The 25,833-nt window shown below is 46.5% G+C and overlaps 1 protein-coding gene across 5 annotated transcripts in view; it reads right to left on the bottom strand.

Moving 5' to 3' along the window:
• Positions 1–1,443: 1,443 nt before the first annotated feature.
• LOC134995759 (oocyte zinc finger protein XlCOF7.1-like) overlaps positions 1,444–25,833 on the bottom strand; it is a 62,879-nt gene continuing 38,489 nt past the window's right edge. For 2 of the 5 annotated variants that reach the window (XM_063951129.1, XM_063951130.1), the window contains exons 9-11: positions 22,982–23,082; positions 22,753–22,822; positions 1,444–3,803 (exon numbers count right to left, since the gene is read on the bottom strand). In XM_063951129.1, the coding sequence (XP_063807199.1) occupies positions 3,265–3,803; positions 22,753–22,822; positions 22,982–23,082 (710 nt within the window). In that variant the 3' untranslated portion in view covers positions 1,444–3,264. Of the gene's footprint in view, positions 3,804–18,922; positions 19,015–19,288; positions 19,383–22,752; positions 22,823–22,981; positions 23,083–25,833 lie in introns of those variants that run through there. The other 3 variants (XM_063951132.1, XM_063951133.1, XM_063951131.1) reach the window with 3 other exon arrangements.

Genomic DNA, 25,833 nt, shown 5'->3' with positions numbered 1-25,833 from the left:
TGTCTGTCTGTTATTACCCAGTTTGTCTTATCACTGTTGATTCCAATTGTAAAAATGGAATATGCTGCGCTATATGAGAAACTGTGAAAGTGTCCGTAGTCTGTCTGTGTTTTGCAAAGCTCTTTGGGGGTAATTCAGACCTGATCGCTAGGCAGCGATTCTTGTAGTCCTGCAATCAAATAGTCACCGTCTACAGGGTGAGTGTATTTTCACTATGCAAGTGTGTGAACGCATGTGTAGCAGAGCTGCACAAACTGATGTTGTGCAGTCTCTGCGCAGCCCATGACTTACTCAGCCGCTGCGATCACATCATCCTGTTCGGGGCCGGATTTGACGTCAGACACCCTCCCCGAAAACGCTTGGACACGCCTGCGTTTTTCCAGACACTCCCTGAAAACGGTCAGTCACCACCCACAAACACCATCTTCCTGTCATTCTCCTTGTGAACGCCCGTGCGAATGGATCCTTTGCACAAACCCATCGCTGACCGGCGATCTGCTTTGCAGCCATCCATCGCACCTGCGCATTGCGGTGCATACGCATGTGCAGTTCAGATGTGATCACCCGCTGTGCGAAAACGCACAGCAGCGATCAGATCTGAATTACCCCCTTTGTTGTATATTACACGATACACTGGCCACCCCGTAATGAAACTCTGAATTGCAACTTTGCTGCATCATCATGTTAGGCCAAATTGAGTGCTATGGCACCTTTCGGTAAGGTGAATGTATTGATAAGATGGTATTGATAAATAGGATATTCAGTGTGTGGCTGGTGGGATCCGCCCACATAAAGAAAAAGGGAGGTGTTTCCACACCTAGAGGCTGCCCTTTGCACAGAGCCCGGATGAGGCTGAAACAGTCAGACAGTCCAGGTTGGGGTGACAGTCAGAGTCCAGTGTGTCTGGAGGCTAGGAAGCCTGGTTCTTATATACAGGAGGTACAGAGAACCCTAAAACTCTAATGACTGAAACTGCATTTGTGAAGCTGTAGCAGCCAGCCAAGCCGGAGCCTGTGTTAGCCTACAGAGAGCAGGAAAGACTGTGAGACTTTGCTGTAGACTAGCTGCCCATATATAGAGGGGCCAAGAAGTAAGTCAGTGCCCTCAATGGCGGCTAGATGGTTCTTACTTTGTTTCATTTTGTGCCGAAAGTAAAGCACTATTTAATGTATTCACAAGGAAAGAGGTGTGTGAACTCTAAGGACCTAGAGTCTGCACCAATACACCTCACTACTGAGCCAATTACCCCATATCACCAGTATGTACCACTAAAACTTCAGGTCTTAGATCATATGGAATTGCTCCTTAAAGGTTAGCCCAGTCACTCCTCCATAACTCTGGCATTTGACTGGAATGGTCTAGTTTAGCATGTATTTAAAACATACATGAATTGTACTGACATTGTCTATTCAACCCAGCACAATGGAAGCAGCCATCTCTCTATTTACACTACAAGTATTTATTTTATCATGTATTTATATGGCGCCACAAGGGGTTCTGCAGCGCCTAACAAAGTACATAAACAAATGAGCAAAACAAGGAAACAGAGACTTACAGTAGAAGACAACATAGGACAAGTACAAGGTACTGTATATAAACATTTCTACATCAGTGGACAGGACACTGAAAAAAGCATCAGGGTTAGGTGCCGTTCTAGGGAGTATGGAGCAGAAGACAGTCTAAGAAAGAGACGGAAAAGCATATGAGGGGAGAGGGCCCTGCTCGTGACAGCTTACATTCTGAAGGGGAGAGGCAGACAGACAGGGGTGACACAGATGGAGTAGAAGTGGGCAAGGAGCACAGGGTCAGGATGAGAGATGGCTGGGTATTCTGACTGGTGTTAAGAGGAAAACAATAAGGGGTCAATGTACTAAGCTCCTTGTTAGTCTGATTTGGAAAACGCAGGAGTGTTTGGGCATTTATTCATTCACAGAAATGTACTAAAGAACAAACATGGGAATGTTTGTTCAAATAGAAGTACAAAACACAGGTAGTCATAGGCATATGATCAAAAACACCTTCAGCCAAGCTTGGATGTCAATTCTATAAACACTGAAACACAGGAATTTACCTAGAATCGTTGCTGCAAACACACCCGTGAATAGTTAAAACCCAGATCACAATACACTATTCACATAATCGCTCACCTCAGCAGCATGCTTAGAGAAGCCTGCACAGATTAGTGAGATGTACTCAGTGCTTCTCTGTGCAAATGGTTAAAATGGTCCCACCCACAAGCACAAACAGCCGGTCCTGGTTCTCAAAATACAGGAAGGGGGGGGACACATGTGATGACCCCATATTATTTAAATCCCCCCCCCCCCTTCCTCCAGGGCTTGGACTGGACCTGCTTGCACAAATATGGAAAAAGGAGGTAGGATTCCCCACAATTTTTTAAAACCAGCACCCGGCTCTACTAGCCAGGTAGGTAATGGCACAGCCTGGAAGTCAGTAGCGGATCTTGCTACGGGCACGCAGGATTTTTGCCCAGGGCGCCGCCTTCCAGAGGGCGCCGCCGCTGTGGCAAGATCTGCTACTGGTGGTGCCCCCCGGTGCTGACTGTGCAGTGAACGCTGAAGTCATGATGTCTTTCCCATAGATCAGAGGAGCGGCGCCCGCACACGGAGGGCAGCAGCGGTCGGGAATCAGGAGCGGGGATGGTAAGTATTAATTTATTTTTTGTAAGCGGCACAAACTAGGGTGCACAACTCTACTGGGGGCAATAATACTGGGGGCACAACTCTACTGGGGGCAATCCTACTGAGGGCACAACAACTCTACTGGGGGCAATACTACTGGGGGCATAACTGACCACGCCCCTTCATGAAGCCAAGCCCCTGTTTTTTCCGTCCGGGGCGCCGCAAAGGCTAGTTCCGACCCTGCTGGGAGTGAAGCATTTTCCATTAAGAGAACTTGACTTTTTCAGCTCCTCTGAATGATGGAAATCTAGCCTTACAGTTGGTCTTTTCTGAGGATGAAGAAACACAGTAATCACTAGTCATACACACAAGTGACAGTTCCAATATCCCTTCACTCTTATACCCAATATAACATAAATAAGTAATTCAAGTGATGTTTTCACTGTAACAACCATGCACATTTTTAGATGAATTCATAACTGGACACAGCACCTTCTACATGTACAGGCTTGAGGACCAAAACACATAGCCCCGCCCCTTATAATGCATTTGGTGGGGAAAGAAGCCATTTTGTTTTTCCAGTTTGTAAACAAGCCTTGCAATGTATGTGACTGGGGCAGTGTATTCATTTAGACCGGTGCAAAACTTTCTGATGTCGACCAAGATTTGAGCCATCAGAAAAGCAGCGGCCGCAGTGGGAACACACAAACGGCCTCTCCCCGGTGTGAGTGCGCTGATGCTTGACAAGGTCGCTTTTATGGACAAAACATTTGCTGCACTCCGTGCACTTAAACGGCTTATTGCCAGAGTGAATCCGCTGGTGCTTAGTAAGAACAGATCTATCTGTAAAACATCTCCCACAGTCTGGGCATGAAAATGGCCTCTCCCCGGTGTGAGTCCTCTTATGTGACAGGAGACGTGACCTCTGATTAAAGGATTTCCCACAATAAGAGCAATGAAACCGTTTGTCCTTTATGTGACAGCGCTGATGGGCGGTAAGAGCCAATTTGGAGCTGAAACGCAGTTCGCAAACCGAGCACCAGTACAGATTACTGGCGCTATGCGTTTGCTGATGGGTGACGAGGGCTGAATGATTAGGGAAACATTGCTGACACTCCGAGCACTGATGCGTCTTCTCAGGATAGTGTGATGAGGCGTGCGGACCTGTTGGGGACAAAAGTAGTAAGAAAAACCCTTTATACATCAGCATATGGGTCGTGTCATCATGTATGATAAATTATACATACTTATACATATATACTATGCACACAGAGGAAAAACCACAGCACTCACCACACCAGAAGCGGGGCACAGCTATGCACTTACCACTCACAGGGTGGGGTGCATGTAACACTGCACTCTCCACCACAGAAGCGGGGTACACAGCTGTACTTACCACTCAAGGGCGTGGTGCATGTAGCCCATGACCACATCGCTAATAAATACAAACAGAGAACCCAGCACTCACCAAAGTAAACTCACTTATCCTCAACAATTCAATAAATAAATGATGGGGGTTTAGTTGGTGGATTGGCCAATGCACGGAAGCCTGCATACCGATTTCAAGGTACCCCACCTTCATGCAGGTCCTACACTATCACAGAGTCTTAAAACCTGACTACTTCACTGCTGCATCATCTGCCTGCTAGATGTAATGTGTACCTGCCACAGACTTTATGGCTTTTAAAGGCACACTAGTCACCTATTGCACTGGCTCAAAGATGATTGCTAAAGAACAGCTGAGACAGATTCAGGATAATAAAGTCCACACAGGGGTGCATGAGAAAGCTAGTGGCCACGGTTAATAAGAGCTAACCATAGATTAACCCCTTCATATACACACAGAGGAAAAACCACAGCACTCACCACACCAGAAGCGGGGCACAGCTATGCACTTACCACTCACAGGGTGGCCACTAGCTTTCCCATGCAACCCTGTGTGGACTTTATTATCCTGAACCTGTCTCAGCTGTTCTTTAGCAATCATCATTGAGCCAGTGCAATAGGTGACTAGTGTGCCTTTAAAAGCCATAAAGTCTGTGGCAGGTACACATTACATCTAGCAGGCAGATGATGCAGCAGTGAAGTAGTCAGGTTTTAAGACTCTGTGATAGTGTAGGACCTACATGAAGGTGGGGTACCTTGAAAATCGGTATGCAGGCTTCCGTGCATTGGCCAATCCACCAACTAAACCCCCATCATTTATTTATTGAATTGTTGAGGATAAGTGAGTTTACTTTGGTGAGTGCTGGGTTCTCTGTTTGTATTTGTTTGTATTTGTACATATATACTATGCAGATATCTTGGAGGGGAATTTAATAGGGTGAATGTGAGAGATTTTGTGAGAGTTCTCCAGTTTTCTTAAAGTGGCAATCATTTATATGGCAAAATCAACCTGGTTTTGCCAAGTTAATGACTGCCGCTTTAAAAAAAAAAAAAAAAAGAATTTACTTACCGATAATTCTATTTCTCATAGTCCGTAGTGGATGCTGGGACTCCGTCAGGACCATGGGGAATAGCGGGCTCCGCAGGAGACAGGGCACATCTAAATAAAGCTTTTAGGATCACATGGTGCGTACTGGCTCCTCCCCCTATGACCCTCCTCCAAGCCTCAGTTAGGTACTGTGCCCGGACGAGCGTACACAATAAGGAAGGATCTTGAATCCCGGGTAAGACTCATACCAGCCACACCAATCACACCGTACAACTTGTGATCTGAACCCAGTTAACAGTATGATAACAAAAAACGAAGTAGCCTCTGAAAAGATGGCTCACAACAATAGTAATAACCCGATCTTTGTAACAATAACTATGTACAAGTATTGCAGACAATCCGCACTTGGGATGGGCGCCCAGCATCCACTACGGACTATGAGAAATAGAATTATCGGTAAGTAAATTCTTATTTTCTCTAACGTCCTAGTGGATGCTGGGACTCCGTCAGGACCATGGGGATTATACCAAAGCTCCCAAACGGGCGGGAGAGTGCGGATGACTCTGCAGCACCGAATGAGAGAACTCCAGGTCCTCCTTAGCCAGAGTATCAAATTTGTAAAATTTTACAAACGTGTTCTCCCCTGACCACGTAGCTGCTCGGCAAAGTTGTAATGCCGAGACCCCCTCGGGCAGCCGCCCAAGATGAGCCCACTTTCCTTGTGGAGTGGGCCTTTACAGATTTAGGCTGTGGCAGGCCTGCCACAGAATGTGCAAGTTGGATTGTGCTACAGATCCAACGTGCAATCGTCTGTTTAGACGCAGGAGCACCCATCTTGTTGGGTGCATACAATATAAACAACGAGTCAGATTTTCTGACTCCAGCTGTCCTTGAAATATATATTTTTAATGCTCTGACAACGTCCAGTAACTTGGAGTCCTCCAAGTCGCTAGTAGCCGCAGGCACCACAATAGGCTGGTTCAAGTGAAAAGCCGAAACCACCTTAGGGAGAAAATTAGGACGTGTCCGCAGTTCTGCCCTGTCCGAATGGAAAATCAGATATGGGCTTTTGTATGATAAAGCCGCCAACTCTGAAACTCTCCTGGCTGAAGCCAGGGCCAATAGCATGGTTACCTTCCATGTAAGGTATTTTAAATCTACCGATTTTAGAGGCTCAAACCAATGAGATTTGAGAAAATTCAAAACTACGTTCAAATCCCACGGTGCCACTGGAGGCACTATTGGGGGTTGTATATGTAGTACACCTTTGACAAAAGTTTGTACTTCAGGCACTGATGCCAATTCCTTCTGGAAGAAGATTGATAAGGCCGAAATTTGAACTTTAATGGACCCCAATTTTAGGCCCATAGACAATCCTGCTTGCAGGAAATGTAAGAATCGACCCAATTGAAATTCTTCCGTTGGAGCCTTCTTGGCCTCACACCACGCAACATATTTTCGCCAAATGCGGTGATAATGTTGTACAGTCACTTCCTTTCTAGCCTTAATCAAGGTAGGAATAACTTCCTCTGGAATGCCCTTTTCTTTTAGAATCCGGCGTTCAACCGCCATGCCGTCAAACGCAGACGCGGTAAGTCTTGGAACATACAAGGTCCCTGCTGAAGCAGATCCCTTCTTAGAGGTAGAGGCCATGGATCCTCCGTGAGCATCTCTTGAAGTTCCGGATACCAAGTTCTTCTTGGCCAGTCCGGAGCCACCAGTATTGTTCTTACTCCTCTTTTCCGTATAATTCTCAGTACCTTTGGTATGAGAGGCAGAGGAGGGAACACATACACTGACTGGTACACCCACGGTGTTACCAGAGCGTCCACAGCTATTGCCTGAGGGTCTCTTGACCTGGCGCAATATCTGTCCAATTTTTTGTTGAGGCGAGACGCCATCATGTCCACCTTTGGTCTTTCCCAACGGTTCACAATCATGTGGAAGACTTCTGGATGAAGTCCCCACTCTCCCGGGTGAAGGTTGTGTCTGCTGAGGAAGTCTGCTTCCCAGTTGTCCACTCCCGGGATGAACACTGCTGACAGTGCTATGACATGATTCTCCGCCCAGCGCAGAATCCTTGCAGCTTCTGTCATTGCTCTTCTGCTTCTCGTGCCGCCTTGTCGGTTTACGTGGGCGACTGCCGTGATGTTGTCCGACTGGATCAACACCGGCTGACCCTGAAGCAGCGATTTTGCAAGGCTTAGAGCATTGTAGATCGCTCTTAGCTCCAGTATATTTATGTGAAGGGACGTCTCCAGGTTTGACCACACGCCCTGGAAGTTTCTTCCCTGTGTGACTGCTCCCCAGCCTCGTAGGCTGGCATCCGTAGTCACCAGGACCCAGTCCTGTATGCCGAATCTGCGGCCCTCTAACAGATGGGCACTCTGCAACCACCACAGGAGAGACAACCTTGTTCTTGGTGACAGTGTTATCCGCTGATGCATGTGCAGATGCGATCCGGACCATTTGTCCAGCAGATCCCACTGAAATGTCCGTGCATGGAATCTGCCGAATGGAATCGCTTCGTAAGAAGCCACCATCTTTCCCAGGACTCTTGTGCATTGATGTACTGACACAGTTCCTGGTTTTAGGAGGTTCCTGACAAGTTCGGATAACTCCCTTGCTTTCTCCTCCGGGAGAAACACCTTTTTCTGAACCGTGTCCAGAATCATTCCCAGGAACAGCAGACGAGTTGTCGGGGTCAATTGAGATTTTGGAAGATTCAGAATCCACCCGTGTTGCTGAAGCACTACCTGGGATAGTGCTACACCGACTTCCAGCTGTTCTCTGGACTTTGCCCTTATCAGGAGATCGTCCAAGTAAGGGATAATTAATACGCCTTTTCTTCGTAGAAGAACCATCATTTCGGTCATTACCTTGGTAAAGACCCGAGGGGCCGTGGACAAACCAAACGGCAGCGTTTGAAACTGATAATGACAGTCTTGTATCACGAACCTGAGATACCCTTGGTGTGAGGGGTAAATTGGGACATGCAGATAAGCATCTTTTATGTCCAGGGACACCATGAAGTCCCCTTCTTCCAGATTCGCTATCACTGCTCTGAGTGACTCCATCTTGAACTTGAATTTCTGTATGTACAGGTTCAAGGATTTCAGGTTTAGAATAGGTCTTACCGAACCGTCCGGCTTCGGTACCACAAATAGTGTGGAATAATACCCCTTTCCCTGTTGTAGGAGGGGTACCTTGACTATCACCTGCTGAGAATACAGCTTGTGAATGGCTTCCAAAACCGACGTCCTTTCTGAGGGAGACGTTGGTAAAGCAGACTTTAGGAACCGGCGAGGGGGAGACCTTTCGAACTCCAACATGTAACCCTGAGATATTATCTGCAGGATCCACGGGTCCACTTGTGAGCGAGCCCACTGATTGCTGAAAATCTTGAGTCGACCCCCCACCGCTCCTGAGTCCGCTTGTAAAGCCCCAGCGTCATGCTGATGGCGTTGTAGAACCCGGGGCGGGCTTCTGGTCCTGGGCAGGGGCTGCTTGCTGCCCTCTCTTACCCTTTCCTCTGCCTCGCGGCAGATAAGACTGTCCTTTTGGTCGCTTGTTTTTATAGGAGCGAAAGGACTGCGGCTGAAAAGACGGTGTCTTTTTCTGTTGGGAGGGGGTCTGAGGTAAAAAAGTGGATTTGCCGGCAGTTGCCGTGGCCACCAGGTCCGAAAGACCGACCCCAAATAATTCCTCTCCTTTATATGGCAATACTTCCATATGCCTTTTGGAATCCGCATCACCTGACCACTGTCGCGTCCATAAACTTCTTCTGGCAGATATGGACATCGCGCTTACTCTTGATGCTAGAGTACAAATATCCCTCTGAGCATCTCGCATATAAAGAAAAGCATCCTTTAATTGCTCTAGAGTCAATAAAATACTGTCCCTATCCAGGGTATCAATATTTTCAGTCAGAGAATCCAACCACACTACCCCAGCACTGCACATCCAGGCTGAGGCTACTGCCGGTCGCAGTATAACACCAGTATGTGTGTATATACTCTTCAGTGTAGTTTCCAGCCTCCTATCTGCTGGATCCTTGAGGGCGGCCGTATCAGGAGACGGCAACGCCACTTGCTTTGATAAACGTGTGAGCGCCTTATCCACCCTAAGGGGTGTTTCCCAGCGCGCCCTAACCTCTGGTGGGAAAGGGTATAATGCCAATAACTTCTTGGAAATTAGCAGTTTTCTATCTGGGTTAACCCACGCTTCGTCACACACGTCATTCAATTCCTCTGATTCTGGAAAAGCTACAGGTAGTTTTTTCACCCCCCACATAATACCCCTCTTTGAGGTACCAGCAGTATCAGAGATCTGCAAAGCCTCCTTCATTGCCGTGATCATATAACGTGTGGCCCTATTGGAAAATACGTTTGTTTCTTCACCGTCGACACTAGATTCATCTGTGTCGGTACCCGTGTCGACTGACTGAGGTAAGGGACGTTTTACAGCCCCTGACGGTGTCTGAGACGCCTGAGCCGGTACTAACTGGTTTTCCGGCCGTCTCATTTCGTCAACTGACTTTTGTAATGTGCTAACATTATCACGTAATTCCATAACTAAAGCCATCCATTCCGGTGTCGACTCCCTAGGGGGTGACATCACCATTACCGGCAATTGCTCTGCCTCCACACCAACATCGTCCTCATACATGTCGACACACACGTACCGACACACAGCAGCCACACAGGGAATGCTCTAATCGAAGACAGGACCCTCTTAGCCCTTTGGGGAGACAGAGAGTTTGCCAGCACACACCAAAAGCGCTATAAATGTATATAAACAACCCTAGAAGGTGTTGTTTTTGATATAAGCGCTTTTAATATATCAATATCGCCAAATTATGCCCCCCTTCTCTTTGTTACCCTGTTTCTGTAGTGCAGTGCAGGGGAGAGTCCTGGGAGCCTTCCTCACCAGCGGAGCTGAGCAGGAAAATGGCGCTGAGTGCCGAGGAGAATAAGCTCCGCCCCTTTTTCGGCGGGCCTTTCTCCCGGGTTTTAAGAAAACTGGCCTGGGTTAAATACATACATATAGCCTTAATGGCTATATGTGATGTATTTATTTTGCCACTAAAGGTATTTAATATTGCTGCCCAGGGCGCCCCCAGCAGCGCCCTGCACCCTCCGTGACTGAATCAGTGAGACGTGTAGCAACAATGGCGCACAGCTGCAGTGCTGTGCGCTACCTTCATGAAAACTGAGGAGTCTTCTGCCGCCTGCTTTCCGGACCTCCGTCTTCAGCGTCTGTAAGGGGGATCGGCGGCGCGGCTCCGGGACGAACCCCAGGAGGACCTGTGTTCCGACTCCCTCTGGAGCTAAGTGTCCAGTAGCCTAAGACTCCAATCCATCCTGCACGCAGGTGAGTTGGAAATCTCTCCCCTAAGTCCCTCGATGCAGTGATCCTGTTGCCAGCAGGATTCACTGAGATTTAAACCTAAAAAAACTTTTTCTAAGCAGCTCTTTAGGAGAGCCACCTAGATTGCACCCTTCTCGGACGGGCACAAAAACCTAACTGAGGCTTGGAGGAGGGTCATAGGGGGAGGAGCCAGTACGCACCATGTGATCCTAAAAGCTTTATTTAGATGTGCCCTGTCTCCTGCGGAGCCCGCTATTCCCCATGGTCCTGACGGAGTCCCAGCATCCACTAGGACGTTAGAGAAAAAACAGTAGAACTCTCAGAATATCTCTTACTTTCTTTTATATTATTTAAAGTATTCAGTAGCATATACAGTTGTTACTTAAGTTACCCATGCCATTCCCACATAACCTTGGAGTTTGTCTACAACTCTAGTTTACTGCGTATTTACGACATTAAAGAACGATTGTACCAACATCGTCACTCCACTCACTTCAGCACAGTGGAAGCAGCCATCTTGTCTGTGACAGAACAGATATTACATGGATGTCCATATTTAATTGACAATTCTTATATGGCACCCCAACCTGTCCAAGGAATATATTTGTAGTTCTTCCTATAACTACAGGGTGAGGGGGTTGGGGAAGCTCATCTTGCCCTATCTACTGGACTTGCATGTGAGAGGCCTACTATCCAAAGATCCCCAAACTCAGGGATAGACCCCTGGCAACAGAAGATACTCATCCAACATGACGCCGGGTCAGACAGCAGCAGGAGGCACTATATATGCAGATGGATACAAGTAGGCTAAGTGGAAGTTATTACTATAACAATATGTAATAAATACCCCAACATGGCTGACTTTCTTGTGCACCTCTACGGGGGGATGACAAAGCTTTACTCGATAGCCGCATGGTGCCCGTGGCAATGGCTGATAAAAAAAAAAAAATACCTTGGCCGCTAGGTATAATCCCACTGCTGGTGATATTACAAGTCCCACACAGTGATGCTGAGAAATAACCTGTCCCTACTGTTAAATATCTAAGCGCATAAGGAATATAATTTATTTTAATAATTCAATATACTCACATATTTTGTGGTATACAGCTATACCTATCATATAAACTTATAACATTCACTTATAAGATACATTTCCCTTTAACAGGGTCTGCAGACTCATAGGGGTAAATTTACTAAGATGAGAGTTCTACTTAAGATGGGATGTTGCCCATAGCAACCAATCAGCTTCTACTTTTCATTTATCTAGCACCCTCTAGAATACCTGGAATCTGATTGGTTGCTATGGGCAGCATCCCGTCTAAAATAGAACTCCCATCTTAGTTAATTTACTCCCTAGTGTGTAACAGAATTGGAATTAGCCAAATAAGGCTAACCATCTTCTAGCTGGTACCCTGTCCTAATAAGAGCATACAACTGTAGAAAGATTCTACTAGGATGTATGAGATCAGTGGGAGAGTTAAGAAAATTGGGTGTAACCAAGTATTATACAGGTTGAGTATCCCATATCCAAATATTCCGAAATACGGAATATTCCGAAATAGAGACTTTTTTGAGTGAGATAGTGAAACCTTTGTTTTCTGATGGCTCAATGTACACAAATTTTGTTTAATACACAAAGTTATTCAAAATATTGTATTAAATGACCTTCAGGCTGTGTGTATAAGCTGTATATGAAACATAAATGAATTGTGTGAATGTAGACACACTTTGTTTAATGCACAAAGTTATAAAAAATATTGGCTAAAATGACGTTCAGGCTGTGTGTATAAGGTGTATATGAAACATAAATGCATTCTGTGCTTAGATTTAGGTCCCATCACCATGATATCTCACTATGGTATGCAATTATTCCAAAATACGGAAAAATCCCATATCCAAAATACCTCTGGTCCCAAGCATTTTGGATAAGGGATACTCAACCTGTAAAACCAGTGCATCGCCATGTTCTTCTCCATTGATATCATCTAACCTGGGCTGACAGAGAGGCCATCCATCTCTCAGTCTGTATGTGGGCGTGGTCTTTTAAATAAATAATTGTTTTATAAATCTGACTACAATTCAATCTTTTACTTAGATGCAACAAGGAAAGAAACAGTCAAAAGGATTCAACACTATATACTATCATTTATACCATTATATAGAGAAGTGAGTGCGTGTAATGGGACAGACTTCCTCCGTGCCCCACAGTGAGTGGGTAACAGGAAACCTGCTCAGCAGGCACCAGGACGGGCAGATGCCAGCCGCGGTTATGACAATGTCCTAACTCTATGGCACGTTTACACATCACTGCGCGATTACCTCGTAGTCATGTGACTGATGTAATACTAGAGATGGAGCTTACTTAGAGATTAGTAATCCCACACTGAAGACTCGGAAATCAGTTATTACGCTAGGGCAGGCCTGGCCAACCTGTGGCTCTCCAGATGTTGTGAAACTACACATCCCAGCATGCCCTGCCACAGTTTTAGCCTTCCCTAATAGCAAAACTGTAGCAAAGCATGATGGGACTTGTAGTTTTACAACAGCTGGAGAGCCACAGGTTGGCCAGGCCTGCGCTAGGGCATGAATACAAAGGCGGCTGACTAGCTACAATATTGGAAAAAGGGTTTGCCTAAACTTACATTGCATGGGTTAAGGCCCCCATACATCAACAATCACAATTTATTATTTCAGGTTCTATGATTTTACATCCCATTTGAAAGATTCCCCAATCCATTTAACTTTGCCCATACAGATTTGTTTCAGTGATCTGCAGATATTTTCCACCCAAAGTTTGGATCTGCAAATCATGAAAGTGGCCATACATCACCACAGTTGACCGTCATGTTACTAATCACATGTAAAAATGTAACTAATGGGTGGTACTACATCCCTTCTGCTCTTCGAGTCAATACCACGACTCTATTAACAGAAGGGTTCACTGTAGTGGTAAAGTTCAAAATTTGAAAAAAATTAAATGCATTTTACCCCTCCCCCAAGCAAAACCAAGTCCGGGTTCTTAGAGCCGGCCCTGGTTACAAAGAAAATACAGAAAACAAAATGTGTAAAGGTCCTCTGTAATTTATGAAATAGCACTGGGCTCCTGTAGTCAGCCATAGTCCTGGAAATGTGGAAAAAATTGCACAGGGGTCCAACAGCAAGCTCCACTAGCAGGTGGGTAATGACACAGCCAAGGGACTCACTTAACAGGGCCACCCCAGCCAAAGCATAATCCCCCCACAACTAGTCAGCCCAGGACAGGAATTCATTGAGAAGTGGGGTACCCCCTCCAAAGTCTACCCCAGGCCTGAGCTGAAGTCTGAGACTATCCTCTGAACCCCTGGGTGGCGAGTGAGAGGTCGATAGCTGTCAAAGTGAGTTATTCAGGTTTGTTGGTAGCAAACTAAGGGGGTAATTCAGACCTGATCGCTGGGTTAACTTTGCTGTCCTGCGTTCAGATAGTCGCCGCCTCCAGCGGGAGTGCAAATGCGCCGTAAAGTGTGCGATCCTATGTGTACGCCGAGCTGCAAAAATCCACTGTGTGCAGTGTGTGCGCAGCCCAGGACTTACTCCTACAGTGTGATGAGAACAGGCTGATCTGAGCCGGAGCCGACGTCAGAACGCCCTCCCTGAAAACGCTTGGACACATCTGCGTTTTTCCAGACACGCCCTGTAAATGCTCAGTTGCCGCTCATAAACAGCCTCTTCCTGTCAATCACCTTGCGAACGCCCGTGCGATCGGATTTTTTGCACCATCCCATCGCTGACTTGCGATGCCCTTTGTTGTTGTCCGATGCGCGTGCGCATTGCGGTACATACACATGCGCAGTTAGGACCTGATCGCCCGCTAGCAGTGATCAGACCTGAATGACCCCCTAAGAAAGCAAGCAACTGATCAAAACCATGTTGCACTGCAGGTGGGGCAGATGAAATTTAGATTTGGGTGGGTTATTTTGTTTCTGTGCAGGGTAAATACTGGCTGCTTTATTTTTACACTGCAATTTAGATTTCAGTTTGAACACATCCCACCCAAATCTAACTCTCTCTGCACATGTTACATCTGCCCCACCCCTAATGCAACATGGTTTAGCCCAGTTGCTTGCTTTTTTAATTTTCTAACAAACCTGAATAAGTCCCAAAGTCAGTAGTAATATTGGGGGTAATTCAGACTGCACTGCTGCAGCGATCGCCGTCTGAATCACTTTGTGGAGTGCGCACGCACCCCGGGAGCCCATTGAGATGCTAACCGCATCTCTGGGCTGCAATCGCCTTTGCCCGATTGAAAGGCAGAGGTGGTCGTGAGGCGGGTGGGGGCGTGCCAACGGCATTAGAACGCCATTGGCAGGGCGCAGTCCAAACGCAGGCGTGTCCGAACCGTTGTGGGGGCGGGACGCGGCAGCTGCGTGACATCACACGTAGCCGCTGCGACCAAGGACACGGCGGGTAGCGGCCTTCCAGCGGGCAGGAGCTACTCACCAGGTGCAAAAGCAGCGCCGCCGTGTGATACTTTACACCTGTGTGCGTGTGTGCTTGGGGGGCGGACATGCGGGGCAGACCACCAGGGCTTACGTTGGCATCTTCTTTCATCTTCATCTGGGGGCTGCAGCCTGTAAGCTCTTTTGTGTGGCCACCGCCTCTCCAGGGCTTCCAGGGTTTTCATCTTCTACTATGGCGCGGCAGCCTGTAAGCTCTTTTACAAAGATGCCACACCCCCAGGGCTTGTGACGGTGACATCTTTAATCTTCACCAGGGGCCAGCGGCCTGTAAGCGCTTTTGATTGGCTGCCACCTTCCAGGACTTCCTCTGGCATCTTCTTCCTTGAGGAGCTGGTCAGCTCCTCCCGTGCCAATTCACTGCCCTGCACTGGCTAATACAAGCCAGCCCATGGGGTTGGGGCGAAGACGCGGTGAGCCACGATTGACTCTTTGTGACCATCTTGAATTTTAAAAATGGCTCCGTGTGCTAGCCAATCATGGTGCCACTTTGTAAATGGGCAGTGCTACTACTGAGCTCGTACACCCACAGCCAAACACTTCTGTACTGGATCCTAAGATCCATCCCCGCAACCTCCACCCACGAACTCAGCAGTGGTAATTCCTCAGGATCCATCCCCACAACCGAACACCATCGCATTGGCAAATGGAGCCGGGATCCCTTTGAAACCCCAAATATTTTGCTTTTGGCCAGTAAGAGAGATCAATAATGTTATCCGATACTTATTGGCAGATGATTAGGGTACAGGCTACTTTCCCCATTTTTCAACATAATTATCACGGTTATTAACGGCAAAATTTCCAGAACAAGTTCTTCTTCAGTTGGATCCCACATAACTGCATTAATCACAAACTGGGTGTGATAGTTGTGGTAATTTCAGATGGAAGAATCTGGGGCTAATTGAATATGCACCTTAAGGAATGTCATTGATAGGGATCGCAGCCTTTTCTTCTTGTCACGAATCCTGCTTGTACTCAGATACATCAATCTAAAACGGAAGTGGTGCGTACGGTTACGTCAGCACTCACAGTAAATACAAAGCTCCTCTGCCACAATGAAGGGTAATCAGATCTCTTAGGCTCTCCTGCAGATTACTGTACTACAAGTATAATTATTCAAATGATAATGTTACAACTATTTAGCATAGGCCTTAAAAATCTACAGGCCTTTAGGTGCATGGAAAGAATTTCAGAAATCACACTAAGATTAATGACTAATGAAACATGTGCAGAGAGTATTAAATTTGGGTGAGGAGTGTTCAAACTGAAATCTAAATTGCTGTGCAAAAATAAAGCGGTTTAACATTTGGAGGTTACATGCTGAAGCAGACAGTGTTTACCCTGCACAGAAATAATGTAAATGTATTTACTCCTTGCACAGAAAAGTCACAGAAGTAACAGACAGTTCTGATGTCCTTTCATGCTCAAACCCAATATTACACAAACCAAGAAGTTATTCGAGTTATTTTTTCACTATGGTGGTCATTCCGAGTTGATCGCTAGCTGCATTTGTTTGCTGTGCAGCGATCAGGCTAAAAAATGTCAGTTCTGCGCATGCGGCACAATGTGCACGCGCAACGTACTATTACAACGAATGATGTAGTTTCACAAGGGGTCTAGCGAAGCTTTTCAGTGGCACTGGTGGGCGCAGAGTGATTGACATGAAGTGGGCGTTTCTGGGTAAACTGACTGTTTTCAGGGAGTGTTTAAAAAAACGCAGGCGGGCCAGGAAAAACGCAGGGCGTGTTTGTGACGTCAAATCCGGAACTGAATAGTCTGAAGTGATCGCAAGCGCTGAGTAGGTTTAGAGCTACTCTGAAACTGCACAAAAAAAACTTTGTATCCGCTCTGCGATCCTTTCGTTCGCACTTCTGCTAAGCTAAAATACACTCCCAGTGGGCGGTGGCATAGCGTTTGCACGGCTGCTAAAAACTGCTAGCGAGCGATCAACTCGGAATGACCACCCTATATTCACTAGGCACATTTTTAGATGGATCTATAACTGGACACAGCACCTACTACATACGTAGGACTAAGGACCAAAAAAAAACTTAGCCCCGCACCTTTAAATTTACATGGTGGGAAAAGAGGTCCACTTTTTTTCAGTTTATAAACAAGCCGTGTTGTATATTCAATGGGCAGTTTATTCACCTAGGACGGTGTGAACTCTCTGATGTCGACTAAGATGTGACCTATCAAAACACAGCAAGCGCACTGTGAATAATCTGCGTTGAGAGCAGTGAGGCACCTTGCCCAAAGCATGGCGAGTGAAGCGTTCCATGCGAGGGGAGGTGGTACACTAATGAGGCTTGTTTGTGGCAGAAAAGTGACAAAGCACCCCAAAAAAAAAAAAAAAAGTGTCGCCTTTTTTGTTTCAACCATTTCCATGTTGACCCTGTCGACTAATGCATGTCAGCCATTAGTGGTAAACCTATTGACTGTAGACCTTTTTAGTGTAGATCTAATATTCCACACCCGCTTATTACAAATATGTATTTTTCCCAAATTCTGCATAGTGCTTTCCAGATAGGAACGTGTTTTGTGTTGGCCTGGAAATGTCAGTTAGTCACGTTACCAAATATATGTTAACACAACCATTTATGTTTTTGTAGCCCAACATGTATTTGGTTGGTTTTAAAAAGAAAACATTAATTAGTGGGAAAGAAATAGGCAGCTTCATTTGTTTTGTTCCATTAGTAAATACATTACAAGTCAGTTGCCGTCTGCAAAAGGTTTTACATTAGTCCTATACAAAGTAAAGCTGCTTGTGTGCTCTGGAAATGGTTAGTCCAATGTACATTGGATGGCTTTCATCCAAGCAGGTGCTGATGACTTCCTCTCTTCCATGGCTTCATTCCAGTTAGGAAGAAGGGGGAGAGAGACAGATAAAAAAGAAGGATCTGTTTCTGGTGCACAAGGGTTAAAAAAATAACTTATTATATCCTTAAAATAACTGAATAATATCTATTATTACATCCGAAATCTTTCGGATGAACTGATGCGAAATATTAAAAAACAAATATAGAGTGATGTAAAGATTGACAAGACTATGTGAATTGAAGAGAGAAGAATAAATTGTTAAAAAACAGCTGGGCGTCTTTTATTGTGTCTATTTCGTCTGTATTATGTCTTATATAAATGGCTGGTTTGTAATACCTTCTGTTCGTGGAAAAAAATTGCAAAAAAATTCTGACTCCAACGCTCTCATAAAGTCCTGTCCCATCTCTCAGCTTCCAAGCTACTTGAGAGACTTGCCTACACTCCCCCAAACACTTTAACTCGCACAACTTATTGGACCTGCTTCAGTCAGGCTTTCATTCCCAATACTCGACAAAGACAGCACTGGCTAAAGTAGTGAATGATCTGGTCACTTTAAAGTCTAAAGGCCATTACTTCTTATTCTGCTAGATCGCTCTACTGCTTTTGACACTATTGACCACTCTTTTTCTCATACAGATACTACACTCCCTACGTATTTAGGACACAGCACTTTCTTGGTTGTTATCCCACCTATCTAATTGCTCTTTTAGTGTCCGCTTCTCTGAATCCACCTCCTCCATGCACAGACCAGGGTCAAGCTGGATGCGCGTTTCACCAAGGGTTGGCTTGATCAATTGGAAACAGCTATACAACAAATCTGGCGATCAAGCCAACCCCTATCGAAACGCGTGACCAGCTTGTCTCCGATCTGTGCACAGACCGGTCCACAAGACAACTTCTGGTAAACCATGTCTTTTTCATATTTTTTCTTAATTCATGTGATTATACCCGAATCCCGATTGGTAGTTACACATGTTACTGTAGCACCTTTGGAGAATTTTTCTTTAATGAATGAGATGTTTTAGCATATCTGATCAACATTATTTGCAAATGCCCATACCCAAGTGTATTTTACTTATACAGCTCTAGACTAGACTACCTATCTACAGTGTGAGAGTTCATCTGCACAGCTTCACCCTACCGAGGCACCCAAGGGGAGTACTTACCTACAGTGACATCATGCTCAATATGCCCATTTCCATTCAATCTTGGAAGCAATACAATGTTGGGCTCTGTTAGTACTTGGATAGGAGACCACCTGGGAATACAGGCTTCTGCAGTGTTAGGGCCCCACCTCACAGTTACATCCTTGAGCCAAGTACTTGGTTACATATCATTACTACTGTGCATTATTCGGGGCTATCGTTCCTCGCTTAGTAATTATCATATAGCTTTTCATACATTATCTAAGTCCTGATACATGTCATTTCTTCATTATCACACTGCCATTGGTATATAGTGCTACTCATATACAATTGCCCTGTCAATTATACTTCATATCAAATCACCCATCTGTGACCCAAGCCCATTACCTCAAAATCCTTATTTTCACCTGAACTCTCATCATGAAGAGATACCCAGTCTCCCCTGCACTGGTTTCCCCAACAGGGGTCACTGTGGAACCCCCTAGGAAAAGCAGATTCACAAGAATATACAAATAAATAAATTGTTTAAAAATCATACAATGTAATTTCCTGTTGTTTTCTTTGTTTTTCAGATTCTGTCTCTCACAGTTGAAGTGTACCTATGATGGAAATTATCTTTTTAAGTGGGCCAACTTGCACAATCGGTGGCTGTCGAAATACTTTTTTGCCCCACTGTACTTTATTGTAACGCATACCAGTAAAAATTATATTTTAGAACCATCTCATTTTTTGTTAGAGTCCTCCAATGCCATAGGCCTTCTTTTGCTACATAGCGATCATGAATTTATCATGTGTGATGGTGCTCCAGTCACACCTCTAAATAGTAAATATAAGAAGACACATGCTGTAAATAATGGTATTCCCTAGGTCGCTCAAAACGGTGATGAGAGATACCCTCTTGTGAAAAGTTCTCCAGGTATATGTGGTTCAAATGCAAAATATATAACTAAAATATGACATATGTAAAAGCACCATATATCCTTTAGTGGAGTGTAGAATTCTCCGGCCTGGTCTCTCTTCTCTTCTCTTCTCGTGTTCCTCCAATTGTTGATACATTTATACTATTATTATTATTATTATTATTAAGTTTACAGTATGTCTTCTTATATTTACTATTTAGAGGTGTGGCCGGAGCACCATCACACATTAGTGTTCACTCTAGGTGTCTTTCACAGGGCGCTGCGCCCTGCCCCTTTTTTAGACACCTGAATGCCGCCCTGCCCATTTGTGTGCGCCCTCCCGCCCCGCACTTTGCTGCCCGCCGGACCCCGCCAAGCCACCGGACACATTACTGCAGTAATCCAGTGTGCTTAATCACAGTCACACTGTCTCCCTGCATGAGAGACAGAGACCTCCGCGGCCCGCCCCGTCTGTACCGCCCCATCTGTCCCGCCCACCTCGTCCGTCCCGCCCGCCCACCTCGTCCGTCCTTAGTTGTCAGCCGCCGCATCTCCCCTCCTCTGCGAGAGACAGGAGGGCTGGGTTTACCTCTCCCGCCGAGGCAAACCCAGCCCTCCCTCCTCTCTGTGTGCATGGCCAGACACCCGCGGGCAGCCCCCATCTCCCACCAGCCAGTGCCACTGGCCAGCGTACCCATCTACCGGAGTGTGACCCTCAGCTGCCAGAGTGTGAGTAAGTAGATACACACAAAGTAATGAACATGTATTTTAATGCATTGCCATATCCTGCCCCCACCCCCTGCATGTGACCCCATTTACCCCCAGCCTTTGTGTGTGGCACACTTTACCCCCCTCACCCTGGTTTGTGCGCCCCCCCCCCCCCCCCCGTGTGTGTGACACCTTGTGCCCTCCTGCCCCCCCCAACCCCCTGTGTGTGGCCCCACTACCCCTTGTCTTATGTGTGTGCGGAACCATCTACCCCCCCCCCCCCCTCCTCCTCCAATGTGTCTCAGTGCTTTCTACCTGGTGCAATGTTTCTCGGTGCTCTCTACCTGGTGCAATGTTTCTCGGTGCTCTCTACCTGGTGCAATGTTTCTCGGTGCTCTCTACCTGGTGCAATGTTTCTCGGTGCTCTCTACCTGGTGCAATGTTTCTCGGTGCTCTCTACCTGGTGCAATGTTTCTCGGTGCTCTCTACCTGGTGCAATGTTTCTCGGTGCTCTCTACCTGGTGCAATGTTTCTCGGTGCTCTCTACCTGGTGCAATGTTTCTCAGTGCTCTCTACCTGGTGCAATGTTTCTCGGTGCTCTCTACCTGGTGCAGTGTGTCTCAGTGCTCTCTACCTGGTGCAGTGTGTCTCAGTGCTCTCTACCTGGTGCAGTGTGTCTCAGTGCTCTCTACCTGGTGCAGTGTGTCTCAGTGCTCTCTACCTGGCGCAATGTGTATAACGTGCTCTGCCTGGCGCAAAGTGTAGAATGTGCTCTGCCTGGCGCAATATGTATAACGTGCTCTACCTGTCGCAGTGTGTATAGGAGGTTCTACCTGGTGCAGTGTGTATTAGCTGCACTATTGTGTGGTGTAATGTGAATTGCCACTATTATGTGGCCATGCCCCTAACCCCACGAAAAACAACGCCCCTAAATTTTCGCCTTTGGCGCGCACTGCCCATTCTTTATCATGTGGGAATGGGAGGACCAAGCATTATAGTATGTACCTAATTTTGCCCTTCTAATTGAAAAATGTGCCCTCCCGAACGAAAAATGTGCCCTCCCGAATGAAAAATGTGCCCTACCCGTGATCAGCACCCTGCCCTAAAAAATTCCTAGAGTGAACACTAACACATGATAAACTCATGGCACGTTCGCCATTCTCTAAATAGACGATTGATATAAGAATCCTTAGAGGTGTATGCAGGGAAGGATGAGAACCATTTTTTCATTTAAGAAGTCAAATGCAAACATTATTTGGAGTCTGTGTGAGAAATATATCAAACGAGAATTGTAAATTGTCAGTTCCTGTGTAATGTGAGTTGTATTATGCCTTCTGACTATATATAAAAGTGCCTCTGTGAGCCCTGAGTGAAAGAGAGATATTCTCTCTGACTGAGAGATCTGCTGTAACCACCTTGTATGCTGTACCCTCTGAGCAATGCTTGTAAAGAGTAAAGGTCTTTAAGACTTTTTAAGCAATAAACATCTTGCCTTCAAGACGATTGCTTTTCATCTTGTGACAAACAGGAATGCAAAACACGCAGTCCTGTTCTCCAACTGTTTTGAGCCCAGTGTCTCCAATCTCTACCAGCTACTGATGCAGGGCCTGGTAGATGGTCAGTGACCAGTGGGAGTCAACCGAAGCCAGTCCAGAGGTGTGTGTCAGCATGCCCACAAATACACAACAGCAAACGGTATCAGGTGCCGGAGTAGAAACGTGGTTCCAGGTGCCACGTGGTGGCAGCAACACACCTGCCCACTGCACAGTGGGTGGAGTCAGTATCAGGCAGTTACTGAGAGTAAGAGAGTTTAGCCAGCTCTAGTGAGACCCAAACTCAATCTATTATCGCTTGGCGGAGGTGGAGGATTCATCCGGTCACAGGAGAAAGACCCTGGTGTGTTAATTTAGGCAGAACGCTATTTGTTGAAGCATCTTAATTTCCTACCTGTATCTTTAGAAATCTTGTAGGTACCTAACATCTCTCACCGATACAGTCAATGAGGAAACGGACACCAGCTACAATGAGTCTGCCTGGGGGCTGTTCCGGGGCTTAGGCACTCTGAGTATATGATGAAGGTTAGGTGTAAATGGATGGTTTAATACAAGGTATTAATGTCTGCAATTTCGTTATTGCAGGAAATCCTTAGACCCAACATGATGACTGCATGGGAACCCCAGGCCGCAGAGACCACTGTACATATCTCCTGTATGACAGCACTGTCTGTATGTCCGTCTCTCTCACCTGATCTGATCTCAGCAGGAACGTCCTCTTCTTTACATCGCTGGTAACACATCCTGTCTCCTGGCACAGCCTGTCATACAAGAACATGTGTCACATACGTGTCCCACCCACACGTTACACGGGACATCTGTATAGGAGTCACACACAGGGCGGGGACATGGGAATAACACAATATCCTGCAATGTGAGACATGTGAGGAGCTGGGAGAGGTCAGAGCAGGTTCCTCTACCTGATAATCCTGGCTGATCATCCTGTTCTCTTCTCCCATACACCCCGGAGTATAGAGAGGGGTGTCACATGGGTCTGCGGGGTGTGTAGGGTTACACCCACCTGTGGGGAATATACACAGATGTATAAATGATAACGCAGAAGAAGACCTCAGCTGATACACACACATTATAGTGACGGATATGATGGAGTAACATAGAACCAAAGTCCTGCAAATAAAACCTTATCCCGATCACTGCTAATGGCCCATTCTCCTGCAGCGCCACAGTCAGCAGCGACGGGGAAATGTAGATTGTTATACTTACTGTGATGAGACCAGGGGAGGGGGTATTGTACTACTACCCCTAACGCTACTTCCACAGGACCACATTACACTGAGACTATGGTTGGGGAATATTTGTGAATGTTTCATGTGTTACCCGGGGATTGCACTACTGATCTCTTACTGGAACTATGGATGCAGAAGGGCACCACTGGGCTCTAAACATTCTTAAATGCCGCCCGTGGTATGCCCTATTTCAGCCCACTTATTTACCAGACGGGTAAATAACGCTGACATTCCTTATGTCACAAAGTGTGCCCGGGTCCCTTGTCACAGTCACTTATCTGCTCCAATTGAAAGGGTCTGGCATAGAATCTTCCATACTGAATGGCCTCGTACAAGGCTACCATCTTTCCCAACAATCTTATGCAAATATGAACGGAAACTCGAGTCGGTCGGAGAACCATGCAAACCATTTCCTGGAGAGTTCTCACATTGTCCTCTGCCACTGCCAAAAGTACCAAAACCTGGTTCAATGACCATGACTAAATAGGAAGTCTTATATATCCTGCTCACTGGGGACAGGACACAGGTATCGAGGAATACTGGTCTCTCATTGGAGGTGCAGCAGTCACAGCAGTCACATGGTACAGACTGTCATGACAGCGCCCAGTGGCTGGCGTTGTCGAGAGAAGCTGTGAGGAACACTTTCTGTGCTACAGTATCCAGTATCATTCCCAGAAACAGGTGCCGCTGAGATGGCTCCAGGTGTGACAGAAGTTGGATAGTGCGATCTATATGGAGCAGTAGGAGCTCCCTGGAACTAGCCTTCATCAGGAGATCGTCCAGGTAAGGGACCACGTTGACCACCTGGACCCTGAGCTGGAACATCATTTCCACCATCACCTTCGTGAACACCCTCAGAGCTGTAGACAGGCCAAAGGGTAATGCCTGGAACTGGTAGTGATCGTTCAGCAGAGCAAACCTCAGATAGGCCTGATGAGGAGGCTAAATTGGGATATGGAGGCAGGCGTCCTTGATATCCAGGGACACTAGAAATTCCTGATGTTCCAGGCCTGTGATCACTGCTCTCAAAGATTCCATCTTGAATTTGAAAACCTTTAGGTAAGGGGACTTCAGATTCAAAATTGTCCTCACAGACCAGTCTGGTTTTGGCACAACGAACAGACTGGAGTAGTAACCTCGTCCTTGCTGTTGCAGAGGTATTGGAACAATGACTTGGGACTGGACCAACTTTATGATGGCCTGTAGTAGCGTAACACGCATATTTTCCAAAGCTGGTAAGCTTGATTTGAAAAATCGTTGGGGATGAGCACAGTCGAACTCCAGCTTGTAACCCTGAGAAATAAGGTCCCTTACCCAGGCATCCTGGCAGGAACTTTCACAGATGTGGCTGAAGTGATGTAACCAGGCTCCCACCTCGAGATCCTCCCGGGGTGGGCGGGCACCGTCATGCTGAGGTTTTTGCGGAAGCTGAACTGGTGCTCTGTTCTTGAGAGCCGGTAACGGTTGGTTTCTTAGGTTTATCCCTGGTGCCTCTAGCTGCACTTGACGCACCCTTGGCCCTAGATCGAAATCTGGTGGACCGAAAGGATTGAGTAGATGGTCCCTGTAGGTACGTCTAGCAGGCGGAGCCCCCAAGGGAAGAAACGCGGATTTCCCAGCAGTAACTTTGGAGATCCATGCATCCAATTCACCTCCGAAGAGCCATTCACCTGTAAAGGGAAGAGATTCCACCTTGCGTTTGGAATCAGTGTCTGCAATCCACTGACGCAACCATATGGCTCTGTGTGCAGATACAGCCATAGCAGTGGTCCTAGCGTTAATATTGACAATCTCCTTTAGGGAGTCACAGGGGACTCTTGCAGTGTCTTGAATGTGTTTTAGAAAAGTCATTGTGGTAACCAGGGTCAGGTCACCCAAGAGAACCTCCTGAATTTGAGTAGCCCAGGAATGAATTGCATGTGTCATCCAGCAACCTGCAATGACTGGTCTTTGAGATACCCCTGCATCAATGTAGATAGATTTCAGTGTGGTCTCAATTTTTCTATCCCCAGGGTCCTTTACTGTAAAGGAGCCCGGAGCCGGGAGCACCGCCTTCTTAGAGAGACGAGAGACTGAGACGTCTACAGCCGGAGATTCTTCCCAGAACTTTCTGCCCTCAGGGGCAAAGGGGAGTGTATGCAAAAACCGTTCTGACACCTGATATTTTTTATCTGGATTTTTCCATGCTACCTTAAATAAATCATCTAATTCCTTAGAATCACGAAAAGTGACTGTCAGTTTGTCTTGTGGGAGGAAAAACGACTGCTGATTAGTAGTGTCCACTAGGGGGAGCTTTAGCACATCCCTTATAGCCAAAATGAGGGGTTCAATACCCTGTGTAGGGGTGGAATCCCCACTTATGGGATCCCCATCATCCTGTAAATCATCATCAGTATCTGAGAGGAGTGCAGGTAAAGCACGTTTATGCGCACCTGTATTAGACAGGGGGGGGGGGGGAACATCAGCCCTGGCAGCTAGATCTGCTACTGCGTGTTGCAGTTCTTGTGTTTTATTGGCATTTGCAG

The sequence above is a fragment of the Pseudophryne corroboree genome, chromosome 2 (assembly GCF_028390025.1).
Source record: "Pseudophryne corroboree isolate aPseCor3 chromosome 2, aPseCor3.hap2, whole genome shotgun sequence".
Classification (NCBI taxonomy): domain Eukaryota; kingdom Metazoa; phylum Chordata; class Amphibia; order Anura; family Myobatrachidae; genus Pseudophryne; species Pseudophryne corroboree.
This window is presented reverse-complemented; position numbering and strand designations above follow the sequence as displayed.